We start from the raw sequence: 22,216 nt of genomic DNA on the forward strand, positions 1-22,216 counted from the left end.
ATAGTAATGGTTATCTCTAAGTCTGTGGATCAGGTAAATTTTTTTCTTTAGGTTTTCTTGGATTTTGTAATGTTTTAAAAGCCCCCCACCCCCACCCCCCGACAAAGTCTAACCTGTAGGCTGATCTTGAACTCATTGTGTTGCCCAGGCTTGCCTCAAAATTGCAGCAATCCTCCTGCCTCAGCCTCTGGAGTGCCTGGAATACAGGCCTGCGCCACTAGGCCCAGCGAAAAGTGGGTTTTTCTATTCAGGAAAAGAATAATCCTTTTATTGTGTTGTCAAACGTGTTTTGACAAAGGTTTTTTCAAGACTGGATAGCTCAAACTGGAAACCTTGCTTAAAGGTGGGAATCAAACATAACACAGAGCTGAAACCTTGGAGACCCTGATCGAGGTGGTCACTGAAGAGGCACCAGGAAATGGATCGGCGCCACTGACAAAGAATACGTTACTATTTAAAAAGGTAAGTGGATGTGCACTTGTGAGGGTTTTTCTCTTCCTTTCCTAATTTATAAAAACAGTACAGCCCACAGTCTTTCTACAAAGTGAGCGCGCAGAAGGCTTCCCTTTCTCATCCCCCAAGGGAGCGCAGGCGGAGAATGTGGGGCTCCCCCAGGAAAACGCGTCTCCAGTTCCAGTCCGCCCTTCCTGCGACTGAGCCAGCGACTCGACCCGCCTGGCTGAGCCTCCGGAGTGCAGGGACTGCAGCTGTGCGCCAACGCGCCCAGACTCGCCATTGTGTGTAAGGAAAACAAGTAAAGCAAACGTCTTGTAAGTGATGTGTCCCAGTGCGCTTGGCCTGGGGCCATGTGTTTGAAACACGGTCCTCCCCATGGAGTTATTCTCTTTCCGTTCTTCCCAAGGGTTTACTTTTGGACTTGGTGGAAATTGCTGTAGGTTCGGCACTTAGGAGACTGAAAATCTGTTCGGCAGGAGATGGACAGTGATCGCCCTGGGAAGACTGCACGCCGGTATCAATAGTAAAAGCGCTGGAAGGCTTAGGCGTGAAAATATCCACGAAAACCCTTCTCTTTTTGTCTTACTACAATCAGATGAAGATGGTGTTGACAAATTCTGAGCAACTTTTAGTTTTTCCCCCCTCAGTGCACTAAATGTCAAGGCGTAAGTGGCTTTGAACCTTGCACCTGTCGATTCCTAGGCAAACATAGTAACCACTACACCACAGATCTGCACACAAGGGAGGCGCTCGTTAATGACTGTTAGGAGCCAGAGCCGGGCTGGCCGCAAGGCCGGTGAGTGTGAATGGAGGCCCTAGCGGGGCACAGACAGAAATGGCGGCTGCCTGCAGCTCTGCACTCGGCCTCTTACAGGGGACAAGGCGGCGTCTCCACTCTTCTACCCGCGCTTCTCTCCCTCCAATCCCGATGCGCCTTGGTCATTGTTCAGGACAAAACTATCAAAGCAACGGGAAAAAAAAGCACGGGCTCGTCCGGGATTTGAACCCGGGACCTCTCGCACCCAAAGCGAGAATCATACCCCTAGACCAACGAGCCAGCTAATCTTAGAGGCTGTTCATCTGTCATCTGATTGGAAAATGAATCTTTCATTCACCGAACAAACGCATTTCATTTCTGGCAATTTAGCGCTACCTTTAGGGGCTCGAAGTCTCGCCCCAACCTACTTCTGCGCAACCTCATGTCTTCGTTCACTAAGCAACCGATTTTGGCGCAGCGAAATGCTCAGTGTTCCTCGGTCCCTCCGAGCTCTGGGGGACTACGGAGCAGCGGACAGGGCGACCGTGGTCCCTCTGCAGAGCGCGGTCGTGTTCGAGGGGTGGATCTGAGGTTCGGGCGGGGCACAGAGGCTGGGAGAGCCGGAGGGCTCAGAGGAGGGAGCGGCACGAAGAGGGGACGCAGGCGAGCTGGGCGGTGAGCCGCGCGAAGTGTCTCTCCGGCCGGGGTGCCCGGTAAAGGGAAGATCTTTATCATTTCATGCAAATATAAGAAGCAATACACACTTACTTGCAAAATGTTCAGAAAGTGTAGGTAAAGATCGGAGCCCAGTCCTAGAGCAGCCTCACTGAGGGCCGAGCCCCTCTGACCCCCCCCCCGCCCTCCTTGTTCAGGATCTGGTTTCGCCCAAAAGAGTTTAGTTGCACTGGATTACTTAGTAGTAGAAGATAGTAATTCAGATCCCTAGGGATTAAATTCGCAATCATTCATTCAGAGGTGTGCAGCCGGTTTATTTCTGTGTCACCAGCACAGCAATTTCTTACACCTATCACTGTTACAAAGCTGTGTGGATCACATTTACAACAAAGTGATTCTGACAGAAGGCACCAAGAACATACCCTGGAGTAAGGACAGTCTTTTCAATAAATGATGATAGGGAAACTGGATAGTCATATGCAAAAGAATAAAACTAGACTCCTATCTCACTAGTTAAAAAATCAACTCCAAAAGGATTGGAGACTTAAATATAGTGCCTGAAATTAGGAAACTACTAGAAGAAAGCACAGGGGAAATGCTTCCTGACATTGGTCTGGGCAAGGACCTCAGAAGCACAAGCAACAAAAACAAAAATAAACTCTTGGGATTACATCAAACCAAAAATCTGCACAGCAAAGGAAACCATCAATAGAGATGGAATACAGAATGGGAAAATATTTTCAAACTATGCATCTGACAATGGATTAATGTCCAGAATATATAAGAAACTCAAACATCTCAGTAGCAAAAAAAAAATTAAAAAAAAAATCCAATTACAAAGAAGCAAAATAACAAATATCATCAGGGAAATGCAAATTAAAACCACGATGTCCTCCCAAAGTCTCATGTGTTCAGAGGTGCGGGTGGGTGGGAGGAGGTGGGTCACTGGGGTCATGACTTGGGAGGGTGTATTCTTGTCCGTAGCTCCTTCTTTCTCTGCTTCCTGGCTGCCATGGGTTGAGCAGCTTCCCTCCACCAGGCCCTTCCACTGTGCTGCTTCTGCCTGGGAGCTGACCATGGACTTAATTCACTGAAATTGAGCCAAAATAAACCTTTTCTCCTTTAAATTCTGGTACCAGTGTTTTGTTCCAGCAAAGGGAAAGTGACTAATGCAACACATTTTGAGTTATCACATTGTATCCCATAAAAATGTGTAATTATTGCCAGGCATAATGGTGCTCACCTATAATCAAAGCACTCTAGGAAGCTGAAGCACAAGGATTGAAAGTTTGAGCCCAACCTGGGCAATTTAGCAAGACCTTGTCTCAAAATAAAAAGTAAAAAGTGTGACAGTCCTGGGGTCAATTTCCAGTACCACAAAAAAAGAAAAAAAGAGTACGTACAGTTATTATGTATCAATAGAAAAATAATAAATAAGACATTATGGTAGAGTGACTGTTAGGTAATTTTTCTCTTCCCACTTTTGCAGAGCTTACTCAGCTGCGCTGTGTTGACCTCTGAATTTGCTCCTTCTCTATGATTCTTCAAAGTCTAGCTTTCCATCTACTTTGTCCCTCTGGCTTCAGTTCTTAGCCTTCCACTCTTTCCACCAACATCCTAAGTGAACCTGTAACCAGTTTCCTCCTGTGCTGTGATCTGGGTCCTTGTTTGGGAGCAACAAAGTTTGAAGCCAACAAAACACCAAGCAGCAAGCAGTAGGGGAATAACCAAATGTATGTTTATTCGAAAGAATAAAAAGGAAAAGCTCCTAGCTTCTCCAGAAGGGTTTCCATAAGGCAAACAATGTAGATATTGAAGTCCATTGGCCTTTTACACAGTTTTTGGTATAGGTGACTATGAAAAGATGCGAGGATGCTCCTGGTTACTGGTAGGCCTTTGCTGTCCCACAAGCAAGCTGTTTTGTTTGAGTTTCACTTCCTCCAGGGCTTCTCAAATTTGTTTACGGATCTGTTTTTTTCCCTTGCATTCCATTATGCCCTGATCGTTTATTTGAATTAATTATTTGGGCCCCTTGTTTGTCAACATACTTAAGCCCTGACTTTTAGTTTACTCGAGTTAACTATTCAGGACCTGTGTCCTATCTGCCTAACTTCCTCTATCTCCTGACTTCAAACCAACCCACCAAGTGACACACACACCAGCTACCCCTTCCTCCCACTAAGCCTCACCCGGACAGGGATGTAAGCCTTTGAACCTTCCTCCTAGAGCCTCACCAGACCAGCCCTAGGAGACTTTTATACTCAGCTGTCATTTCTTGGGTACAGCTGTCCCGCCCAGACCTGAATCCTCCGGAATGGAAGGCCTGAGGTTCATTCACTAGTTCAACTTTTACGGGGGACTGCCTGCCTGCCTGTATGTGTCTGTCTGTCTGTCTGTCTCTCTCTCTCTCTCTCTCTCTCTCTGTGTCTCTATCACACAAACACACACACACATACACGCGCACACACACGCAGCTAGAGGTTGGTCCTGGCATCCTGCTTCTACAATAAGGTCACCTTCCTTTTGGGACAGGTACTGCGTGGTCGAAGAGTCCGAGGCACACAAGCTCCAGTACGTGTCTGCCTGCTCGTGGCCTGCCCCGGGGGCGAGTCATATCCATCTCGACCCGAAGTCTTGGCCTTTTGAGCGAGCTGGGGCTCCAGGAAAGGGGAGACGCGCCCTACAGCCAGCTTCTTCCACCTGCACCCGTGAAGGTCCAGCAGTCCAGGCGCACTGGCCTGGATACTGTGTTCCGAACCCGGAGCTACAGGCCGACGGGCTCCGCCCCATTCGGCTGGCCCTCCTCCGGGGGCGGACCCCTTGACCCGGCGCGGAGGGTTAGGCTCAGACCGCCTTTCCGGTGTTCACTGAGAGTCTAGGCTCCTCCTGCACACCCACTACCTCCGGCAGCTGCAACAGGTAAACAAAGGCTATAGATACGTAAACACAAAGAAGGAACTGCTCAAGAGACTTGCCTCTCAGCAAAGAAACAGTTTTGCTCACTTACTTTTGTTTAAAGGACTGAAAGCAAATATGACAAAGTTGTGGTCTTTGGGCCCCGGGTGTCAGGAATGTGAACTTTTGCTTGCACTTTTTTTTTTTTTTCATAAATGTGCAAGTTCTCAGTGAGGAAAAGCAGATGTTACAGCTTGGAGGTAGCAGGGCGGAGGCTGAAACACCCGCCGTCATGCCCGAGCGGGGAGAAGGGGCGCTGAAGGCACCGGAAGGAAAATGGAAAGAACCTCAAGGAACTCTCCCAGAGCTCCTCAGACATCAGTGAGCCAGGGAACAGCGCGGTGCCTCTTTCTCCAGGCAAAGATAGCAAAAGAGTATAATAAGGCCCCAGCGAGATTTGAACTCACGACCCCTGGTTTACAAGACCAGTGCTCTAACCCCTGAGCTATGGAGCCAAGCATAGCAAAACCCTCACCAGACAAATAGTTGCTACCACCGTCAAAGCACAGCTGCAGATTGCTGAATTAGGTAACTGGCCAGCGCCAAGCCCCAGCTGAGGGATGTGACCAGGCTGAGAAGTGAAGACAGTGGCAGGGGTGGGGGGTGGACAGAAGGTCGAGGTGTTTGCAGAAGCTTGGCCAAGGTTCAGAGTCCCCCGGTCCCTGCATGACCTGCAGCACAATTAGGCAAAGACAATCCTTAGGGCACATCTTTGACCCTCGGGGAGCTGGTCTGTCAGGGCCCCAAAGGGGATCACCAGGTAGAGAGGTCAAGGAAAGAAGTGGGGGCACAGATGAGGGACAGGCGGTATGGTCTGGTAAAGCCAAAGGATCCTGTGATAGAGGCGGTAGGTCATAGACAGCCTGGTGGCCCAACATGCCCTGTGGTCCCTAAAGGTTAGGTGACTTGAGTCACTGAGCGGCCAGGCCTGGGGTAGGCCTCTGAGTGCCCTTTATCTGGATGCTGAGGAGCCTTTGAGGACCTAGTGACAGAGTCCTGGGTTCTCCCAGATCTGAGACTAATGGGTGGGGTTAGCAGGACCCGTTAGGCCAGTTAGTATCCTCAGATCTTATGATACCCACAGGATGGAAGGGGGAAATGCACACATTATCACACTAGCACTGTGTCATTCAAGTACTGTGACCTAGTTGCCCTTGTGTCCAAGAAAGAACATTTCTTCCCTTCTATATGTAATTGTTACAGCAACTGTGGTGACATTTCTTGCTGTATATAGATGTCTGTAGTTACTCTGCAAGCACATGTTCTCTGATGAACGCACAAACGCAAAATCTGAAAATACATGTGTAGAGAGCTACTGCCACAATCCCCATTCTTTGCCTCACAAGCATATATTGATACCTCTATCAGACATCCAGCCCTCTGAGACCTGTAATGTTCTGTGATACGCAGCACAGTTAGTTGTTAAATGGCACAAAGGGAACTGTGCCTCAGCCCCCCAAATGCTGGGATTATAGGTATATACTGCCATGCCCAGCCGACTTGATATTATGATTTCCATCTGAAATGTCTCCCAGGGCCGGGAATTTAGCACAGTGGTTTCAACGCCTGCTTTGCAAGCTCAAGGTCAAATAAACAAAAAAAATAAAATGTCTCCCAAAACCAGATGTGATGGCCAATCCCAGAACTTGGGAGGCTGAGGCAGGAGGATTGCTGTGAGTTCAAGCTTGAGTTCAAGGGCAGCCTGAACTACATAGCAAGACCCTGTCACAAAAAAACAAAAAAAATCTAAAATGTCTCCCAAAAGTCATCTATTCAAAGGTAGAGCTTTTGGAAAGTGGTTAGATCGTGGGGTGCTATATTCACCAATGGATTCATGGCTGAATGTAATGTTATGAGGTGGAAACTGATTGGAGGTAGGGCCTAGGGGCATGACCTGGAAGGGTGATCAGTTCCCATCCTTTGTTCCTCCCTTCTCTCTCTGCTTCCTGTCTACCATGACCTGAGCAAGTTTTCTTCATCAGGCATTTCCACCATATAGTTTCTGTCTTGGAGCCAGCCAAATATGGACTGAACCCATTGAAACTGTAGGCCGAAATAAGCTTCTCCTTTAAGTTGTGGCTAATATTTAACAACAAATCAATAATAGGATATGACCAGTTGACTTAGATCTATTTGCAACAATTAAACTCTAAGCACCTACTCCTAAATGCCTTGTCTAAAAATCCACATGCTTCTCACCCCAAATGTCAGGTATAAATATATGCACCCATATTTCCCATATACACAAACACCAATGCTTAGTTATTATTAGTAGAAACACTTGCTCAGACTTGTCCCTCTGTAACCAGACCAGAGGAGATGAGAACAAGTCAAGCCATCTGTAGAAATGAGCCCACAATCTGTATTTCCATCTCCCCATAGCCCTTCCCAGGGGAGCAATAAGCAGGATACAGCCCACCATCTTCTTCCCAGAAAGAAGCCCAGGCATCCAAAAGCTGGGAAACAATCAGCCAGGAGGATAATGAGGTTGGCTTGCTGAATACCCTCCTGGGCACAGGCTGAGCAGGCCTTGGCACATAATACTCTACTGTCAGCATTCATTTGGCAAGTTCCAAAAAGTCTGTTGGGAGCATGTTTCGGTTCTGTGCATTTCTATGCTTGTGCTAGTTACATGTGTAAAATTATCTGTGTCAACATGTGTTTCAACATTCTAGGACCTTTGATCTCCTCACCCAAAGAAGACTGTAGCCTGATGCTGTATAATAGGTTGGTATCTGTGAGAACACATGTTGGTTGCACTGTGGTCAGGAATGCACAAATCCCTCTGCATTATCAGGCGATGGGGTGTTGGAGAGTAGTAATGCCCATAGCCTGTTGTCCTCACCTTTTCCTTCATGTTTGGGTCAAGAGTCTCCTCCTAGTTCTAATCAGACTGAATTCTGAGCTGGGAAGACAATGCTCTTTCCTCAGTAGATGGTTAGGTATAAGGCCAGCTAGAGCCAGAGGTCTCATGACCTCTCGAGGCAGAGCTGGCAAGAAGATAAATTGATAATGAACATGGGTGTCCCAGGGCCAAACCTGCCCCTTGGATCAGTACCACTGTGTGGCACTGTTCCATGGAACGAGAGGCCTTTCTAAATCATGACAGTAAGTTTTACATGATAGGAAGCACCCATGCCAACAACCAGGATTTTGTCCTCATGGACATACACATCTTCACAATTAAGGCCAAATTTACATGACCATCAAAAGGAGGGAACAGGCCCCAAGGGTCCAAGGCATCTCTCTCCCTATTCATTTGATGAGGCTGGGGATTTAGCTCAGTGGTTCCACCACCTTCCTTGTAAGCATAAGGTCCCGAGTTCGATCCCCGGTACAAAAAAGAAAAAGAAAAAAAAAGAACCCTATTCATGTGATCACAGAGGCCTTTTTTCTCAGTCAATCAACTCTTCATGCTTCCCATGCTGTGCTCCGCAGGGCAGCCTGGAGCAGGAGTGTGGATGCACGCCCGAAACTGAGATTAGACGTCCAAGAATATTGGTAGGAGAGGCATTCACTCTCCTCTTGGGAGGCTGTCCTCCCTCAAGGCCAGATTCGCAAGTAGGTGCCAGTGGAGCACACAGAAAAAAGAGGGAACACACGCTCCTGGAAGTTGACTCGGAAGGTGTAGAGGTGGCGCATGTCCTCCACAGCATAGAAAGACACGGCCCCCACCTCCAGGTCCAGGGCCACCCGCACTCGTGACAGATGCCCACAGCTAAGGGCCGTCCGCTCAGGGCTGGTGACAGCCCAGTACTGTCCGTTGTTGAGCTGCAGTGCCCAGACACCTTCTTCGGGGGTGAAAGGTGTGAGACCCTTGCGGTGCACACTCTCACGGGCCACCCCGAAGGCCCAGCCATCCTTCGAGCCCACTTCCACCTCCCAGTGGTGACGCCCAGAGGAGAAACCACAAGATCCCAGGACGCGAGTGTTGGTATCAAAGCGGCGAGGGTGACTGGGCAGATCCAGAGCCCGCAGTCCAAGGCGCACGCTTTTAAGATCCAAAGACAGGATGAGGCGAGGGTTGGCTGTGTCAGGGTCCAAGGTGAGCTCCGCTGTAGGGCAGAACAAAGAAAAGATGTCCTCACAGCAGCTCTTTCCAAAGCCCCTCTGCTCTCAGGGCCACACCTCTCCCTTCACGGCAAACCTGTCTTCCCTTCCTTGAAGAATCTTTCCAGTGCCAAGTATTTTACTGCCCCATACCCCCACTCAAAAAGTGCTTTCTGAAATCAAACAAATGCCATGTGTGAGTCTGAATTAGACCCTAACACGAGGTGATCAACATATCCAATTTCAAAAACAATTAGGAAAATGTGAACCCTAAATATTGGAAAGAGGTATTTTCCAGGTGTATTGCGGTTATGTTTTATAAAAGTCTTACCTCTTTAGAGATAACATACTGAAATTTGTATGGAAATACCTGTGATTTGCTTTAAAATAATTCAGTGGCAAGAAATTGGTACAATGTCTATGAAAAATATTAGCCACCAATTAATAATTGCTGTATATGATAACTACACATTTGTTACATTCTTTTCTCTACCCTGGAGTATGTTTCACAATCTCCACAATAAAGTTAAAATATATACCCTTGTGAGCAAGACTATTTTCCAGACACTGTTCTGGGCCTTGGAAATACCGTAGAGAACAAAACAGTTGAGTATCCCTAATCTCTTGACGCCACCTTTCTAGCAGAGAGAGAGAGAGAGCCAATAAATGATAAACAGGAAATAAGTAAGATCAAAAAAGCAGACTGTAATTTCAACTACCGTGGCCAAGGAAAGCCTCACTAGAAAGGTGGGTTTAAGCAAAGACACAAAGAAGATGAGGAATCCAGTCAGTCAGCTGTTTAGGGAAACATGTTCCAGACTGAGGGGTAGAATGCAATGCAAAGACCCTGGATGCATGCTTGATGCAGTCTAGCAGCAGCAAGGAGAGTGAGTGGCTGCAGAGTGAACTGGAGGACAGTGTGTGCAGGGAGGCCAAATCCTCTGAGGGCTTAAAGGCCATTGTGAGGTTTACTGAATAAATGGAAAGGGGTCATCACAGGGTGCTGAGCAGAGGAGAAACAGAGTTTCACTAAATTGGGTTAGATCTTACCTATGTGTACTGTGATTTAGCTCCGTCTTTCACATAAATACTACATGTCCTCTCTCCCCTTTGGTGTTAGATACCACACACTCTAGAGCTCTCCGTTATAATACCCATCTTCCTTCCTGCCTACCACCTTGCCTGCTTCCTCTGTCCCCCTCTACATAAACCCTATATCCAGGAGAGGGTTCTGTCTTAATGTGGAGACAGAAGAGAAAGGCTCATGTAGATGACAGACAAGCCTTCCCTCATCTAAGTAACCTGAGGCCACAATACCTCTCATATGCTCCTGACCAACCCACAGCTTAGGGGTCAACAGGCATCACTAACACCTGAGAGTGTCAAAACTGCAAGGTGAGGACCACAAGTGGCAAATCCATGCAGGCAGGTTGGCAGGAACCAACTGTGTGCAAAACCCAAAACTAGTCAACACCAGGGGCTGAGTTCTCCACTGTACTCACTATCACAACCATCATCCATACCTTTCTCCTCTTTCTCCATCTCCCCTTGAAGGTCCTCTGAGAAGGAGAAACAAAGCAGAGCATGCATGAACAACATGGGAGACTGTCTGGCAAAAATACTCACTCTTCCAACATTTATAGCCCATCTGACTCACTCATTCCATCGAGACTCTGAAGGCCAAGAGTTGGTGTAGAAGCACAGGGCCCAGACTCCTGAGAATTTTAGCTCTCCCTTTTCTTACTTCCCTCTCCTTTGCCCGGAGCTAGTCTGAGGTAAACTCTCCCTCCTCCGCTCTTCCTCGGTCCCCAGTACGCCTCCACCTTGTACGTTCCCATGGAAAGCCACATGCCCTGGGGGAACCCACAAATAGATTTGCTACTACTGCCTTTCTACACCAACCTGGCCTTGGCATCCACCAGCTCCTATTTCTTCACATAGGCTCTGGGAAGGCACACCCCCAGGACCCCTGAACTTCCAGAAACACACGGCCATCGCACACACTGCATGAATCAGCTCATACCCAGGCCCTTACCTTTGAACTTCTTCAGCAGCCCTTTTAAGATGAAGGTCTTGAGAGAAACATTCCAGACTTTATTCTTCATCTCAGAGGAGACTGTAGTTGGTTTAGGGGCAGGAACATTGCTGCATCTGCACAACAGAGACTCTTAGAAAGACATAAGAACATCATTCCCCTACTACTGGGCCATGACAATTACAACAGTGCTATTGTTTGAGTAAGTGGCCCCTACAGGTCCATGTATTACTGGCTTGGCTGTCAGCCCGTGGTACTGTGGGGAGTAGGTGGAACCTTTAGGAGATAGGGCCTACTGGGAAGAAGTTAAATCATCAGCAGTGTGTCCTCGAAGGGGATATTCGAGCTCTGGTCCCTCCTTTCTTTTCTTTTTTGTTTCCCAACTGCTTCCTCCACCACAAGCTCTCACAATATGTTACCTGGCCACTGGCTCAAAAACAATAGGGCCAAGCAATCATGAACTAAAACCTCCAAAACCGTGAGCCAAATAAAACTTTCTTTTAAATTAATTATCTTAGTTTATTTTGTCACAGTAATGCAAAGCTATGTAACACAGATGGTGAGGTCCTCTTGGCAGAAAGTGTTAAAAAAAAAAAAAAGAACAGGACAGGGAGAGCCATACCTTATGCAGAAAATACAGCCTGGCAAGTGGGCATTTGCCTCTGAAATTACCCAGATAAATATGTGTGGGTTGGAAGATCAGGAGGTGAGAGATACAGAAGGGGATAAAAAGAGAGAACTTAGTTTAAAAGAGCCAGAGTAGAAAGACCCAAGGAACTGTTAGGTTCACTCACTTGCTTAGTGCATTCTTGAATTCCTGGGGAAAAACAATGGGAGAAAACGGAGTCAGCATCAGGTGACCTTCATTCATCTCTGAGAAAAGAAAACTCACCCCTTACCCTGTCTTCAAGAAAATAGCCAATAAGTGAGCAAAAAGCAAGTATACTGTGCCCACTGCCTGTGTGAAGGGCCTATCAAGGGACAATGGCTTCCAATATGGCTGCCTGCTGGCTGATCCCTCAAATCCCTATCACAGCTCTGAGACATCTGTATTTCTTACAGAATCATATTTGGAGCCCTCTGGTGGTACCCAATGTTTGCCTCTGCTATTGAAATAACCCAAAACAAGTCATAGATCTTACGCCATGATGGGTCACCTGGACCAGTGTCTTTCTCTTCCCCCAGTACTGAGGACTGAACCTGTTACCACGCACATACCCTATTCCCCTTTAGTTTTTATTTTGATATAGGGTCTTACTAAATTGCCCCAGCTATCCTGAAACTCTCTCCACCATTCTGCTTTAAACCCTTATCCCCACCCCTCAGTGTACCACCCAATATCTGAGATTACAAGTGTATGCCACCACCATACCCAGCTAAATGCCTGTCCTTGATCTATTTGTGCTTTATGAAGTTTATCTAGTGGGTTATATCTTTAAAAAAGAAGAATTTTAAAACAAAGTGTATCAATTTTAAATCAAAGTGTATTACAGTTGGCAGCAGTAATATTTTCTGAGGCTTTTGTCTCAAGTATATGGAATACAATGTAAGACATATTATTGTAGCTCAGACGAGAGAGTTTTAAGGAGCTGGGAATGTAGCTTAGTGGTATAGCAATTGTGTAACATGTACATGACCCTAGGTTTGATCCCTAGCACCACATAAAAAGAATGAAAGAGCATTTTATCATATCCCTTTAGACCTCCAACTCCAGGAGAATTGGCACCTCTCTCCAGTCCTTCTTGGCTCCAGATGTGATTGTACTAACTCTCAGGATCTTATCATTCTCTAGCTGCCATTCCTGTGCTTTAGAATAATCAATGTTAGGATGAATGACTCAACCAAAACCCTGACTCAGCTAGACTCACCTGGAGGAAGTCAAGGTCAGGCTTTTGAGCTGTCTCCTGGATCTGGCTGCTGAGTTTGGAAAGCTGAGTGATCTCACCTCCCAGCTGGGCCATGTTCTCATTTTGCTTCTGTGTCACTTCCCAGGACAGCTCCTCCAGCCGGCCCAGGAGCCGACCCTCCTGTTCCACCAGGAAGGCCCTCAGTGCCTGGAACTCTGCCCCTACCTTCTCTCTCTCTGCTGCCATCTGCTTCTGTCCCAAGAGGAGGAGAAGTTGGAGAGGTGAGGAGAACTGACATAAAATCAAGACATAAAATCTGGGCCAGGGATTTAGCTCAGTGGTGCCACCACCTGCCTTGCAAGCGCAAGGTCCCAAGTTTGATCCCCCCCACACCCCCCATCCCCCGTACCAAAAAAAAAAAAAAATCCATATAATTTGGACAGGAGCCTCTGAGTTGTTCCACATGACAGGGTTCCATCCCCCTCACTGCTTCAGGGACCAGAGGCTCATCAACCTTGTCTTCCTCTGCTACAGACATGCCTGGTTGTCTCTTTTGGTTTGAGCTATACCACTTAAACTAGGGCAACTTTAAACTCCCCCCAGAACTACCTCAAATTGTAGTTGTCTGACTTGAAAAATGACCAGGATAAATTAATGGCTCTTGGGGCCACCATAAGCATTAAAGTTAAGTTGCATTTTGTCTTTCCCAAAACATTTATTTTGTCACCCTTAAACTTCACTGTTCATTTTACTTCTTTTTAAAGAGCACATTTAGCAATTATAATGGTAATACATTTTCAAAATACAAAACTTGGGAAATGCAGGAATGAAAGAATTAAAACATGACACCAGCACCAGAGGTAATAGACTACTCGTGAAGACCTAAATGAGAACATGCTGTGTGCAGGCTTCACAGTCTGCTCTTTCCATTGACTTAACACACGGAATTTTCACTCCTGTTTTGCTAGATACAGACCCCCTCCTGATCTCCTGATTTTTTATGTGGACAAACATTTGGCACTCTTCCTGATAATGATCGTGGCCTCTCATGGTCAATGACAATGACAAGAATTCCATCCCACCAAGACAACTCAACTGTCAAAGCTGCTTTCCCCTGAAAACTCTAGGGAAGAGAAAGAGGTGGCTTGAGGAGTAGATAGTGGGGTAAGGAGGGCATGGTGTTGAGGTCAGGAGACTGGTTACAGATCTTGGTCCCCCATACCTCCCACAGTGTCTTACCTTATCTGCATCATCAGACACTGGGCAGACAGCAGCTGCACAGAGCGCTTTATAGGTATTAACTCCCTCAACCTGAGAACTCAATGAAGGGAGTATACTTCTCATCCTGCTTTACAGGTGAGGGAACAGAGGCAGAAGGACCTATCTGTAGGAAGTGAAAAGCAAGGATTCCAACCCAGAATCTAACCCCAGATGCTGAACTTTTGCTAATCACATTGTGTTGGCTCCCATAGGAAAAACACAAGTGAGATTTTACCAAAAATCTCTTGGGTTTGAATATGACCCCTAAGGGTTCATGTGTTGGAAAACTTCATGGACAAATACATATGTAAGTGGTATTTGGAAGTGGAACCTTCCTTTGGGATGTAATGAGGACTAGATGAAGGTGGGGAAGTAAGCCAGGTGTGTTGGTACAGTAGCAGTACATGCCTGTAATCCCCGAACTCTGTGAGGGTGAGGCAAGAGGATTAGGAATTCAAGCCCCACCTGGGCACTTTATCAGTTTAGCTCAAGCTTGTCTTAAAATAAAAAGTATTTTTTTTTAAAGGCCAGGGATGTAGCTCGGTAAGAAGGCACTGTGTTTAGTTCCCAGTACCACAAAAAAAAAAAAAAGATGACCTGAGCCAGCACTCATGTTACTCATGTTCTGTCTCATCATGTGATACTCTCTTCTGTACTGTGGTGCAGCAAGAAGGCCCTTAGGCTCTTACAAAGTGCGGGGCTTTGGGACTTTCCAGTCTCCGGAACTGGGAGCCAACTGAGCCTCTGTTCTTTACAAACTGTCCAGTCTGTGGGTTATAGCAACAGAAAACAGACTATGCTGGTTTCCCAACATAGATCCTACTAACATTTGTGGCCAGATAAGTCTTTGTTATGGGATTGGCTCTGTTGTGGGATTGTTATTGCATTGTAGGATATTTAGTAGCACCTCTGACCTCTATCACTAAATTCCAGTAGTGCTCTTCTCTCAGTGCTGACAATCAAAAATGTTTCCGGATTACCAAATGTCTCCTGAAAGGACATTTTCAGTAGAACTATTTCTTCTTAAGGGGTATAACTCAGTGGTAGAGAACTTGCTTAGTGTGTACAAGGCCCTGTATTCTATCCCTAGAATTAGAAAAAAATATTCATTCTTATCATCACACAGCAATAACTGTATACCACCTCTATTGTTCCATTAAGCAAATATTTTATAATCATAAAGACTGTGTGGGCTGGGAGTTTAGCTCAGTGGTTCCGTTGCCTGCCTCACAAGTGCAAGGTCCCGAGTTCAATCCCCAGTACCAAAAAAAAAAAATTGTGTGGACCAGAAGGAGGGGAGTAGATGGGTTGGGTTGGTGTTGGGAGAAATAGAGGTGGAATGTGTTAAACAATGTCACGGGAGTTGGATCAGATACTGAGAAGCTGACCATATTGGGGACATCCTCTGCATTACAGATGTAAAATGAGATCTGAAGAGCTACATGCTTTATCCTTTTTCCAGCAGAGGTAAGAGGAAAGTCTGGAAAGGTGAGCTCTTCCTTGTAGAGGGGAGTGAATGATCAGATGTAAAGGTCTAGGATGAACAATAGATGGAAGAGTAACAGATGTGCTTGAGGGTTAGGGGACAACCCTAAAGTATGTGAACTCAAGAGTCCACCTCTGTCCCCTCCCAACCTTGAGGCTAGGAAAGGCCTTAAATTCTTCTCCCTCCAGTTTCCAATGCTATAGCCAAATGTCTACTCTAGTGGGCCCTACTAGATGCTTTTATTCTTTCAACACCTATTTATTGAGTTAGGTTAGACAGTGACTCATGTTTGCCTCCCTTCACAATAATGAGCCCCATTTCACTTTACTGTGACTTTATGAAAAACATAATATCAGGCTGGGGATTTACCTCAGTGGTTCTGCCACCTGCCTTGCAAGCGCAAGGACCTGAGTTCGATCCCCAGTACCAAACACAAAAACAAAACCAAAACCCTAATATCATCCCATCCCAAATGGCAGAAGGTGAAGTGCTGGGCATCCTGGGCTGTACAGTATCCTAGTCTCCAAAGCTCCTACCCTCTGCAGGAGCCAAAAACATCTCTGATAACACCGAGCCCCTTCTCCCTTACTTCACTTCCAAAATACACAACCTCTGAGAATGGAGACACTTTTCACGACACTTTTTGTGGCAAACATGTCTTGAACTGATGTGTGGCTCCTTATTATATTCATGTTTACTTTTTTTGAGACAGGGTCTCACCATGTCGTTCAGGCTGGCCTTGAACTCACGGTGATTCTCCTGCCTCAGCCTCCCAAGTGCTTGGCATTACGGGCATGTGCCACACCACCTGCCTGTGTTTCTGCTTAACATGAATGCATATATGTTTCTCTGAAAAGCTATTAATGTGTTCAATTACAGAATGCTTCCACAGGCCCTAATTGGTATGCTAGGTAATATCAAAAGGACAATACATCCTCATTCACTGGGATAGTGCCAGTTTAACCCAGACGTTCTACAATGATGATTTCAGTACTCCCTTTCACTTTCAGAAGCTCTAATTTGCATGGTAAATCATATAGTATTCTATATAATATGCACCCTATTACTCTGTCTTTCTGAAACCCATTCTGCTTTTCAGGACGCAGGTACTCCGACGCCTCACACACAGCTAGCCCTGGTGGTGGGCAGCCCATACACAGCTCACCAGTAACTCCTTGCTCTCCTTCTCTTCTGCAGACCGAAACACCTCATAGTCCTCCAGATCCTTCTTCAAGACCCTCAATCTGGAATCCAAGAGCTCCTGCAGGTGAGAAGGGAGAGACTGGAATTCCCCCCTATGGGCCTTCCCGTGCACAAAGAGCCAGTCAGGAGAAGGGAGGCATTGCTCCTGCAGGAGGCTGGATAGAAGTTATCTCTGGATGTCGGAATGAACATAGTCTGTCTGGGATACACTTAGGGGAACAAGGCAACTGCAGGCTAATCCAAAGGCCTCAGAGTCTCAATTCCCCCAAACCATCTGCCAGCAGATCTGGGCTCAAACAGGGCCTCTACAGCCCCACCGTCTCCAGCAGAAATCCCCTAGGTGGAAGGATTAGGGCAGGGAAGGAAAGAAAGGCTGTGCGCCAGAGGTGTCTGAACCTCCGGTGATTTCGCCCACAGCGAGGAAACCGTGGCGGAGGGGGATTCCCAGAATCCACCGGTTTGACAGGGCCGGGCTTCTGCAGACACCCCACTTAACCCAGGAACGACGCACCTGTCTCCTAAAGCTCTCTGAAAAGGAGGAGGGTGGGGAATGCAGACGTGTGCGGGGGTGGGGTGGGGGTGGGGTGGGGTGGACAGACAATTACATTTGTCTTAGAGGCTGGGGACAGACGAAGAAAGTGGCCAAGTCCCTGGGGTCATCACGCAGGTCGCTTGGGTTAGGGTTCGGAGGGAAAAGCAGCGCATGGGGGTTGGGAATGAGGGATGACAAGGGAACCTCGAAGGCTGAGAACCAGTGCTGGGCAACATGGGAGCGGGGCAAGGAGGCAAAGGCTCCCTGGGACTCTTGCCTGATTGTTTGTCTTCTAAACCGCGAGGGAAGGCAGGCTACACCAGCGCCGTGGGAGAAGCCTTGCGCTCACCTTGGCCTCTTGCACCGCCTCGTCAAGGGGCAGCACTGCATGTGCACGGTGCTCGCGGGCACGGTCGCACACCACGCAAATGGCACGTCCATCGTCCTGGCAGTAGAGCTTGAGAGGCTCCCCGTGCTGTGTACATCGGACAGCCAAGGCCGAGGCCGCAGCCTCCGGAGGGGCTCGCTTGTTGAAGGCGGCCGCCGGCAGGCTGAAGCGCCGGAGCAGCGTGGCGACTGCGGCCAGCTGCCGGTTGGGGCGCAGCTGGCTGGGGCGTGAGGGCTCGCGGCACTGAGGGCAGGGCAGTGGGCAGGGCGGCGCCCGGGTTCCGGCCGTGGGCCCTGCTCCCGGATGCTCCCAGCAGCGCGCTATGCAGCTGCGGCAGAAGCTGTGGCCACACTCGACGGACACCGGCTCCCGGAAGAGCTCTAAGCAGATGGAGCACGTCGCCTCGCCCTGCAGCTCTGCGGCCAGCGCCAGGGCCTCAGCCGCCGCACCCGGGCCAGTCCGCGGCCCTACTGCCGCCATGGGCGCCCTCGGCGCTCTCCGAGCGGCTCCGGGGAGACCTTGGACTCTGCAGCACACGGCTCGCAGCCGGACGGCCCGGGCAGGGATCCGAACGCCACAGGGAGAGGAAGGGCGGGGCTGACCCTGAAGTGGGCTGAGGAGCCCCGGCTGGGAGGTGCCGGGAGCAAAGGGCTGGCGGGGAGGGCTGGCTTAACTACCCCGGCCGTCCCAATTCCGGACAGCGCCCCCACGCCTACGCTTCGAGCTCCCTCAGCCCGCACCTAGGCTGGCGGGCTCCCTGCTGTAGCCCCTCTCCCTTAGCCCCGGCAGGGCGCCCCAGCCTGACCTGGTCAGCAGCGGAAAACGGGCCGCGACAGGTGGGCGCTGAGGCCCAGCAGGGCGCCACTCCCAACTGCCTACCAAGGCCGCCCTGGCACCGTAGGGCAAGGGCCTGGCGCCCCGGCCGCGGCGTCAGGTTCCTGAGCTCTAGTTCATTCTGGCCCTGTGCGGAGCTAAACTTAGGGTCTGGAACCCAGCCCTGGCCCCAAGTATGCCCTTGTATCCACCTCTGTAACTATTTCCCTGCAGCTGTTCTCCCCTTTTCGCTTCATTTAATTTTTGAAGAAGTATGACATTCAATCAGCTTCCTCACTCTTCAGTAGTATGCCTCTGCTCTCAAGCCCAGCCCCTTCCTTTGCCTCTAGCTAGTCTCCGCAGTTCCTGTCCGTACCCTCCGGTACTTACTCCTGCTAAACGGCTTTGGAGTCCAGCCTTCTCTCCTTCCTTCCTTGGTGGTGCAGACCTCACCTGGCTTGTCTTCCGATGCTCCCTCTTTCCTGACAGCTTCTCAGCACTTTCTAGACCACTACTTTCCTCTGACTTTTCTCCCGTGTCTGTGGCCGCCTACTTTCTTCTTGGCCTCAATGTGCTTTCCTTTTCTTCTCCCGGTGCTTATTCGGTACTTGGGCCTCTGTCTACACTTACTCGTTTGTGACATCTTCCACTTTCCTGGCTTAAAAGACCCTCCCCTGGCTGATGACTCCACAACGTTCAGTAAAAGTCATAGTCTCCATTCTTCGTCCCTAACTCTCATGTCTGCACATCGCTGTTTTCACTCTTCTTTCTCTCTGCTGTTAATTACTTCCCAGTCATCTGGACCTCCTTGATATGCCTACACTACATCAGAAAGATTTCTACCTCATGGAACACTGGTTGTTCCCTTTGTCCTATTTTCTCCCAGGTACCTGTGCAGCTCACTTTCCACCTGTCTCCAATTTTGTTTCAGTTGTCACCTCGTCTGTGAAGCCTACCTTGACCACACATTGCTTATGTACCAACTCCGCACAATGAATGTAATCATTGTCTGCAAACATGTACTAATAAAAATTAAAATTAAAGAAAAAAGTATCATTTAACAAGTTCCCTGCCACACATGATGACACACTCCTGTAATCCCACCACTTGGGAAGCTGAGGCAGGAGGATTACTGCAAATTGGAGGCCAGCCTGGACTACATAATGAGTTCAAAGACAGCCTGAACTACATAGTGAGACCCTGTTTCAAAAAATCAACAAGCAGGGCTGGGGATTTAGCTCAGTGGTGCTGCCACCTACCTTGCAAGCACAAGGTCCTGAGTTTGATCCCTGGTGCCAAAAAAAAAAAAAAAAAAAGATCAACAAACAGAACAAAATTTAATAACCCTGCAAGCTTCCTTCCTCGTCGTTGTTTTCTTTTCTAGTACTTTATCTCCTGTAGAATGTGAGTCTAAAGAGGATAGACTGTATTGTTTGTTCACAGCTCAGTTTCCAGAGCAGTGAACAGATTAAACGTGGTTCAAAATTTAGAAGCTAAATAGCGGAACATTTTCACACCTGTGCCCTTCATTCTCTCTCCATCTCAAGTAATTATTTTTACTATTCTGTGTTACTTTATTTAAATATTCTACATTTTAGAATCCTTTAAAAAAATTAAACGTAGAATACTATACACAGTCTTTATTACTTCCCTTTCACGGGATTCAGTTCATTTTGGGCATGGTGCCTGAACATTTCCTATCCTTCTGCCACAGCAGTTTCTGGGTTCTTATTCAGGTTCCTTCTGAATTCCAGGTCACCTAGGTCAAGATTTCCTTATAGAGTAAGAGGAGCCTGGAACAGCTCGAAGATTTGCAGACTCATCTCCTGTTAACCCGATCCTCCCTCCCTGAAGGAACCTTGCACCCAGTAATGCCTAAGAAGATAATGAGAGGGGTATTTGTAGCACGTGGGGATGTAGCTCAGTGGTAGAGCGCATGCTTTGCATGTATGAGGCCCCGGGTTCGATCCCCGGCATCTCCAGTTGCTTTTTGAGCATTTCACTTTTGTTACGTTGCCTTCCATGTTTGGAAATCTACTGTATTAGCCGAGTGCTTGAGAAAACACCGGAAAGTGGAATCTGCGCAGGTTAGAAAGAATGCACAGGAGCTCCCATCCTACCTCTAAGCCCCAGGTATTGTTTTTTTCTCCTGATCAAAGATCCAAACAGCTCAAGGGCTCCACTGACATCTTGATGCATGTGTGTTTGCTTCTCAGCTGCAGAAGCTTCACTGCCGGGAAAAAGACCAGGTCGCTGGTAGAAAAGAATAAACAGAAAAAGGAGAAAGTGCGAGGTGCTGTCTAGCAGAGCTAGAGTTTTCTAGGTTATTAAGGCACTTTAATCTGCTAAATTTCAATCAAGTAGAATTTCAAATCTGGCTAACAGCCCAAAAGAAATCTTGAGGGAAATTTTAGCAAACAGAACTTAATAGTTGCCTGGCTAGCTCAGTTGGTAGAGCATGAGACTCTTAACCTCAGGGTTGTGGGTTTGAGCCCTATGTTGGGCAAGATAATTTTTTTTAACTTCAAACTGTAAAATTAGTCACACACTGATGGGAAAACGAACTACCTGTGAAAGCTGAGATAAGCAATAATCACGTGGCCATTTCCTGAGCGTACTATGATGGAAAGATGACTGTTTTGTTGTAGTAAAATATGGATCAAAAATCGACTATTTTAACTCCCCTTCTCCTTTGTTTTTGTTTTTGACAAATCAAAGCCTTGTACATGCTAAGTAAGCAGTCTATCTACCATTCCCTACTCCCTCAGCTCTTATTTTAATTTTTTTCTTTTTTTGGGGGGGGTACTGGGGATCAAACTTGGGTCCTTGTGTCTGCAAGGCAAGCAGTGGAACCACTGAGCTAAATCCCCAGCCCCAATTTTTATTATTTTTAATTGTACAGTTTCGTGGCATTAAACATATTAGTATTGCTATGCAGCCACCACCATCATCGGTATCCAGATCTTCTTCATCTTTTTCAGCAGAATTTGTAAGTATTTCCCATTCCCCACTTTCCCTAGGCCTCAGCAACCACCATTCTTTCTATGTTCTGATTTCCCTAGAAAGAGTAATACTCTTCTTTGTCTTCATTTTATGTTTTTTGTGGTACTGGAGATTGAGCTTAGGGCCTTCGCACTGAGCTACATTTCTAGCCCTTTTTTGAGACAAGACCTGCTAAATTGCTCAGGCCATTGTCCAACTCTGGATTCTTCTTCCTCAACCTCCCACAGTCCTGGGATTACAGGCCTGGGCCCCCATGCCCAGCTAATACTGTATTTATTCTTTTTAACTCTCCTCTCCCTCTTTCTTTTTGAGACAGGGTATCACCGTGTAGATCAGGCTGGTCTTGAACTCAATAGTAGCCCTGGTTGGCCTCAAACTTGTGGCTATCTTCCTGCTTCAGCCTCCTGAGTGATGGAATTACAGGTTTGTGCCAACAAGCCCCACCCTCTTGCCAACTGTCTTATTTCACTTAGCAAACACATCTTCAAGGTTAATGAATATTGTAGCAAGTGTCAAAATTTCTTTCCTTTTAATGTTAAAAAATATTCCACTGGGCCAGGGATTTAGCTCAGTGGTTTCACTGCCTGCTGTGCAAGCGCAAGGACCTGAGTTTGATTCCCGGTCCCAAAAACAGAAAAAAAAAAAAAAAAATTCCACTATATGCACATACTATATTTTTATCCATTCACTTGCCTATGGAGAGTTGGGTTCCTACCACCTTTTGTCTATCGTGAATGATGCTATGAACATGGATGT

At 47.5% G+C, this 22,216-nt stretch overlaps 1 protein-coding gene and 4 non-coding genes across 6 annotated transcripts; 2 read left to right on the plus strand and 3 right to left on the minus strand.

Annotated features, from left to right (window-relative positions):
• Window positions 1–1,441: 1,441 nt before the first annotated feature.
• Trnap-ugg (transfer RNA proline (anticodon UGG)) lies at window positions 1,442–1,513 on the minus strand. Its single transcript has one exon. It is a non-coding gene; the product is annotated as a tRNA-Pro (tRNA).
• Window positions 1,514–5,225: 3,712 nt separating this feature from the next.
• Window positions 5,226–5,298, minus strand: Trnat-ugu (transfer RNA threonine (anticodon UGU)). The gene has a single exon. It is a non-coding gene; the product is annotated as a tRNA-Thr (tRNA).
• A 1,887-nt stretch (window positions 5,299–7,185) lies between these two features.
• Window positions 7,186–19,004, minus strand: Trim7 (tripartite motif containing 7). Of its 2 annotated transcripts, none has more exons than XM_021252412.2 (7): window positions 18,848–19,004; window positions 16,687–16,782; window positions 12,797–13,027; window positions 11,723–11,745; window positions 10,929–11,044; window positions 10,417–10,452; window positions 7,186–8,898 (listed from the first exon to the last, which is right to left on the minus strand). In XM_021252412.2, exons 3-7 carry the CDS (start codon window positions 13,019–13,021, stop codon window positions 8,387–8,389), a joined length of 912 nt encoding a protein of 303 aa, XP_021108071.1. In that variant the 5' UTR covers window positions 13,022–13,027; window positions 16,687–16,782; window positions 18,848–19,004; the 3' UTR covers window positions 7,186–8,386. The 2 variants fall into 2 exon arrangements, with proteins under 2 accessions (XP_021108071.1, XP_004875185.1); XM_004875128.3 differs by lacking the exon at window positions 18,848–19,004 and adding an exon at window positions 17,606–18,570.
• A 1,363-nt stretch (window positions 19,005–20,367) lies between these two features.
• Trnaa-ugc (transfer RNA alanine (anticodon UGC)) lies at window positions 20,368–20,439 on the plus strand. Its single transcript has one exon. It is a non-coding gene; the product is annotated as a tRNA-Ala (tRNA).
• Window positions 20,440–20,890: 451 nt separating this feature from the next.
• Window positions 20,891–20,963, plus strand: Trnak-cuu (transfer RNA lysine (anticodon CUU)). The gene has a single exon. It is a non-coding gene; the product is annotated as a tRNA-Lys (tRNA).
• The last annotated feature ends 1,253 nt before the right edge of the window (window positions 20,964–22,216 follow it).

The sequence above is a fragment of the Heterocephalus glaber genome, unplaced genomic scaffold (assembly GCF_053883595.1).
Source record: "Heterocephalus glaber isolate CG9 unplaced genomic scaffold, H.glaber_assembly_v1.0 deba00001236, whole genome shotgun sequence".
Lineage (NCBI taxonomy): Eukaryota > Metazoa > Chordata > Mammalia > Rodentia > Bathyergidae > Heterocephalus > Heterocephalus glaber.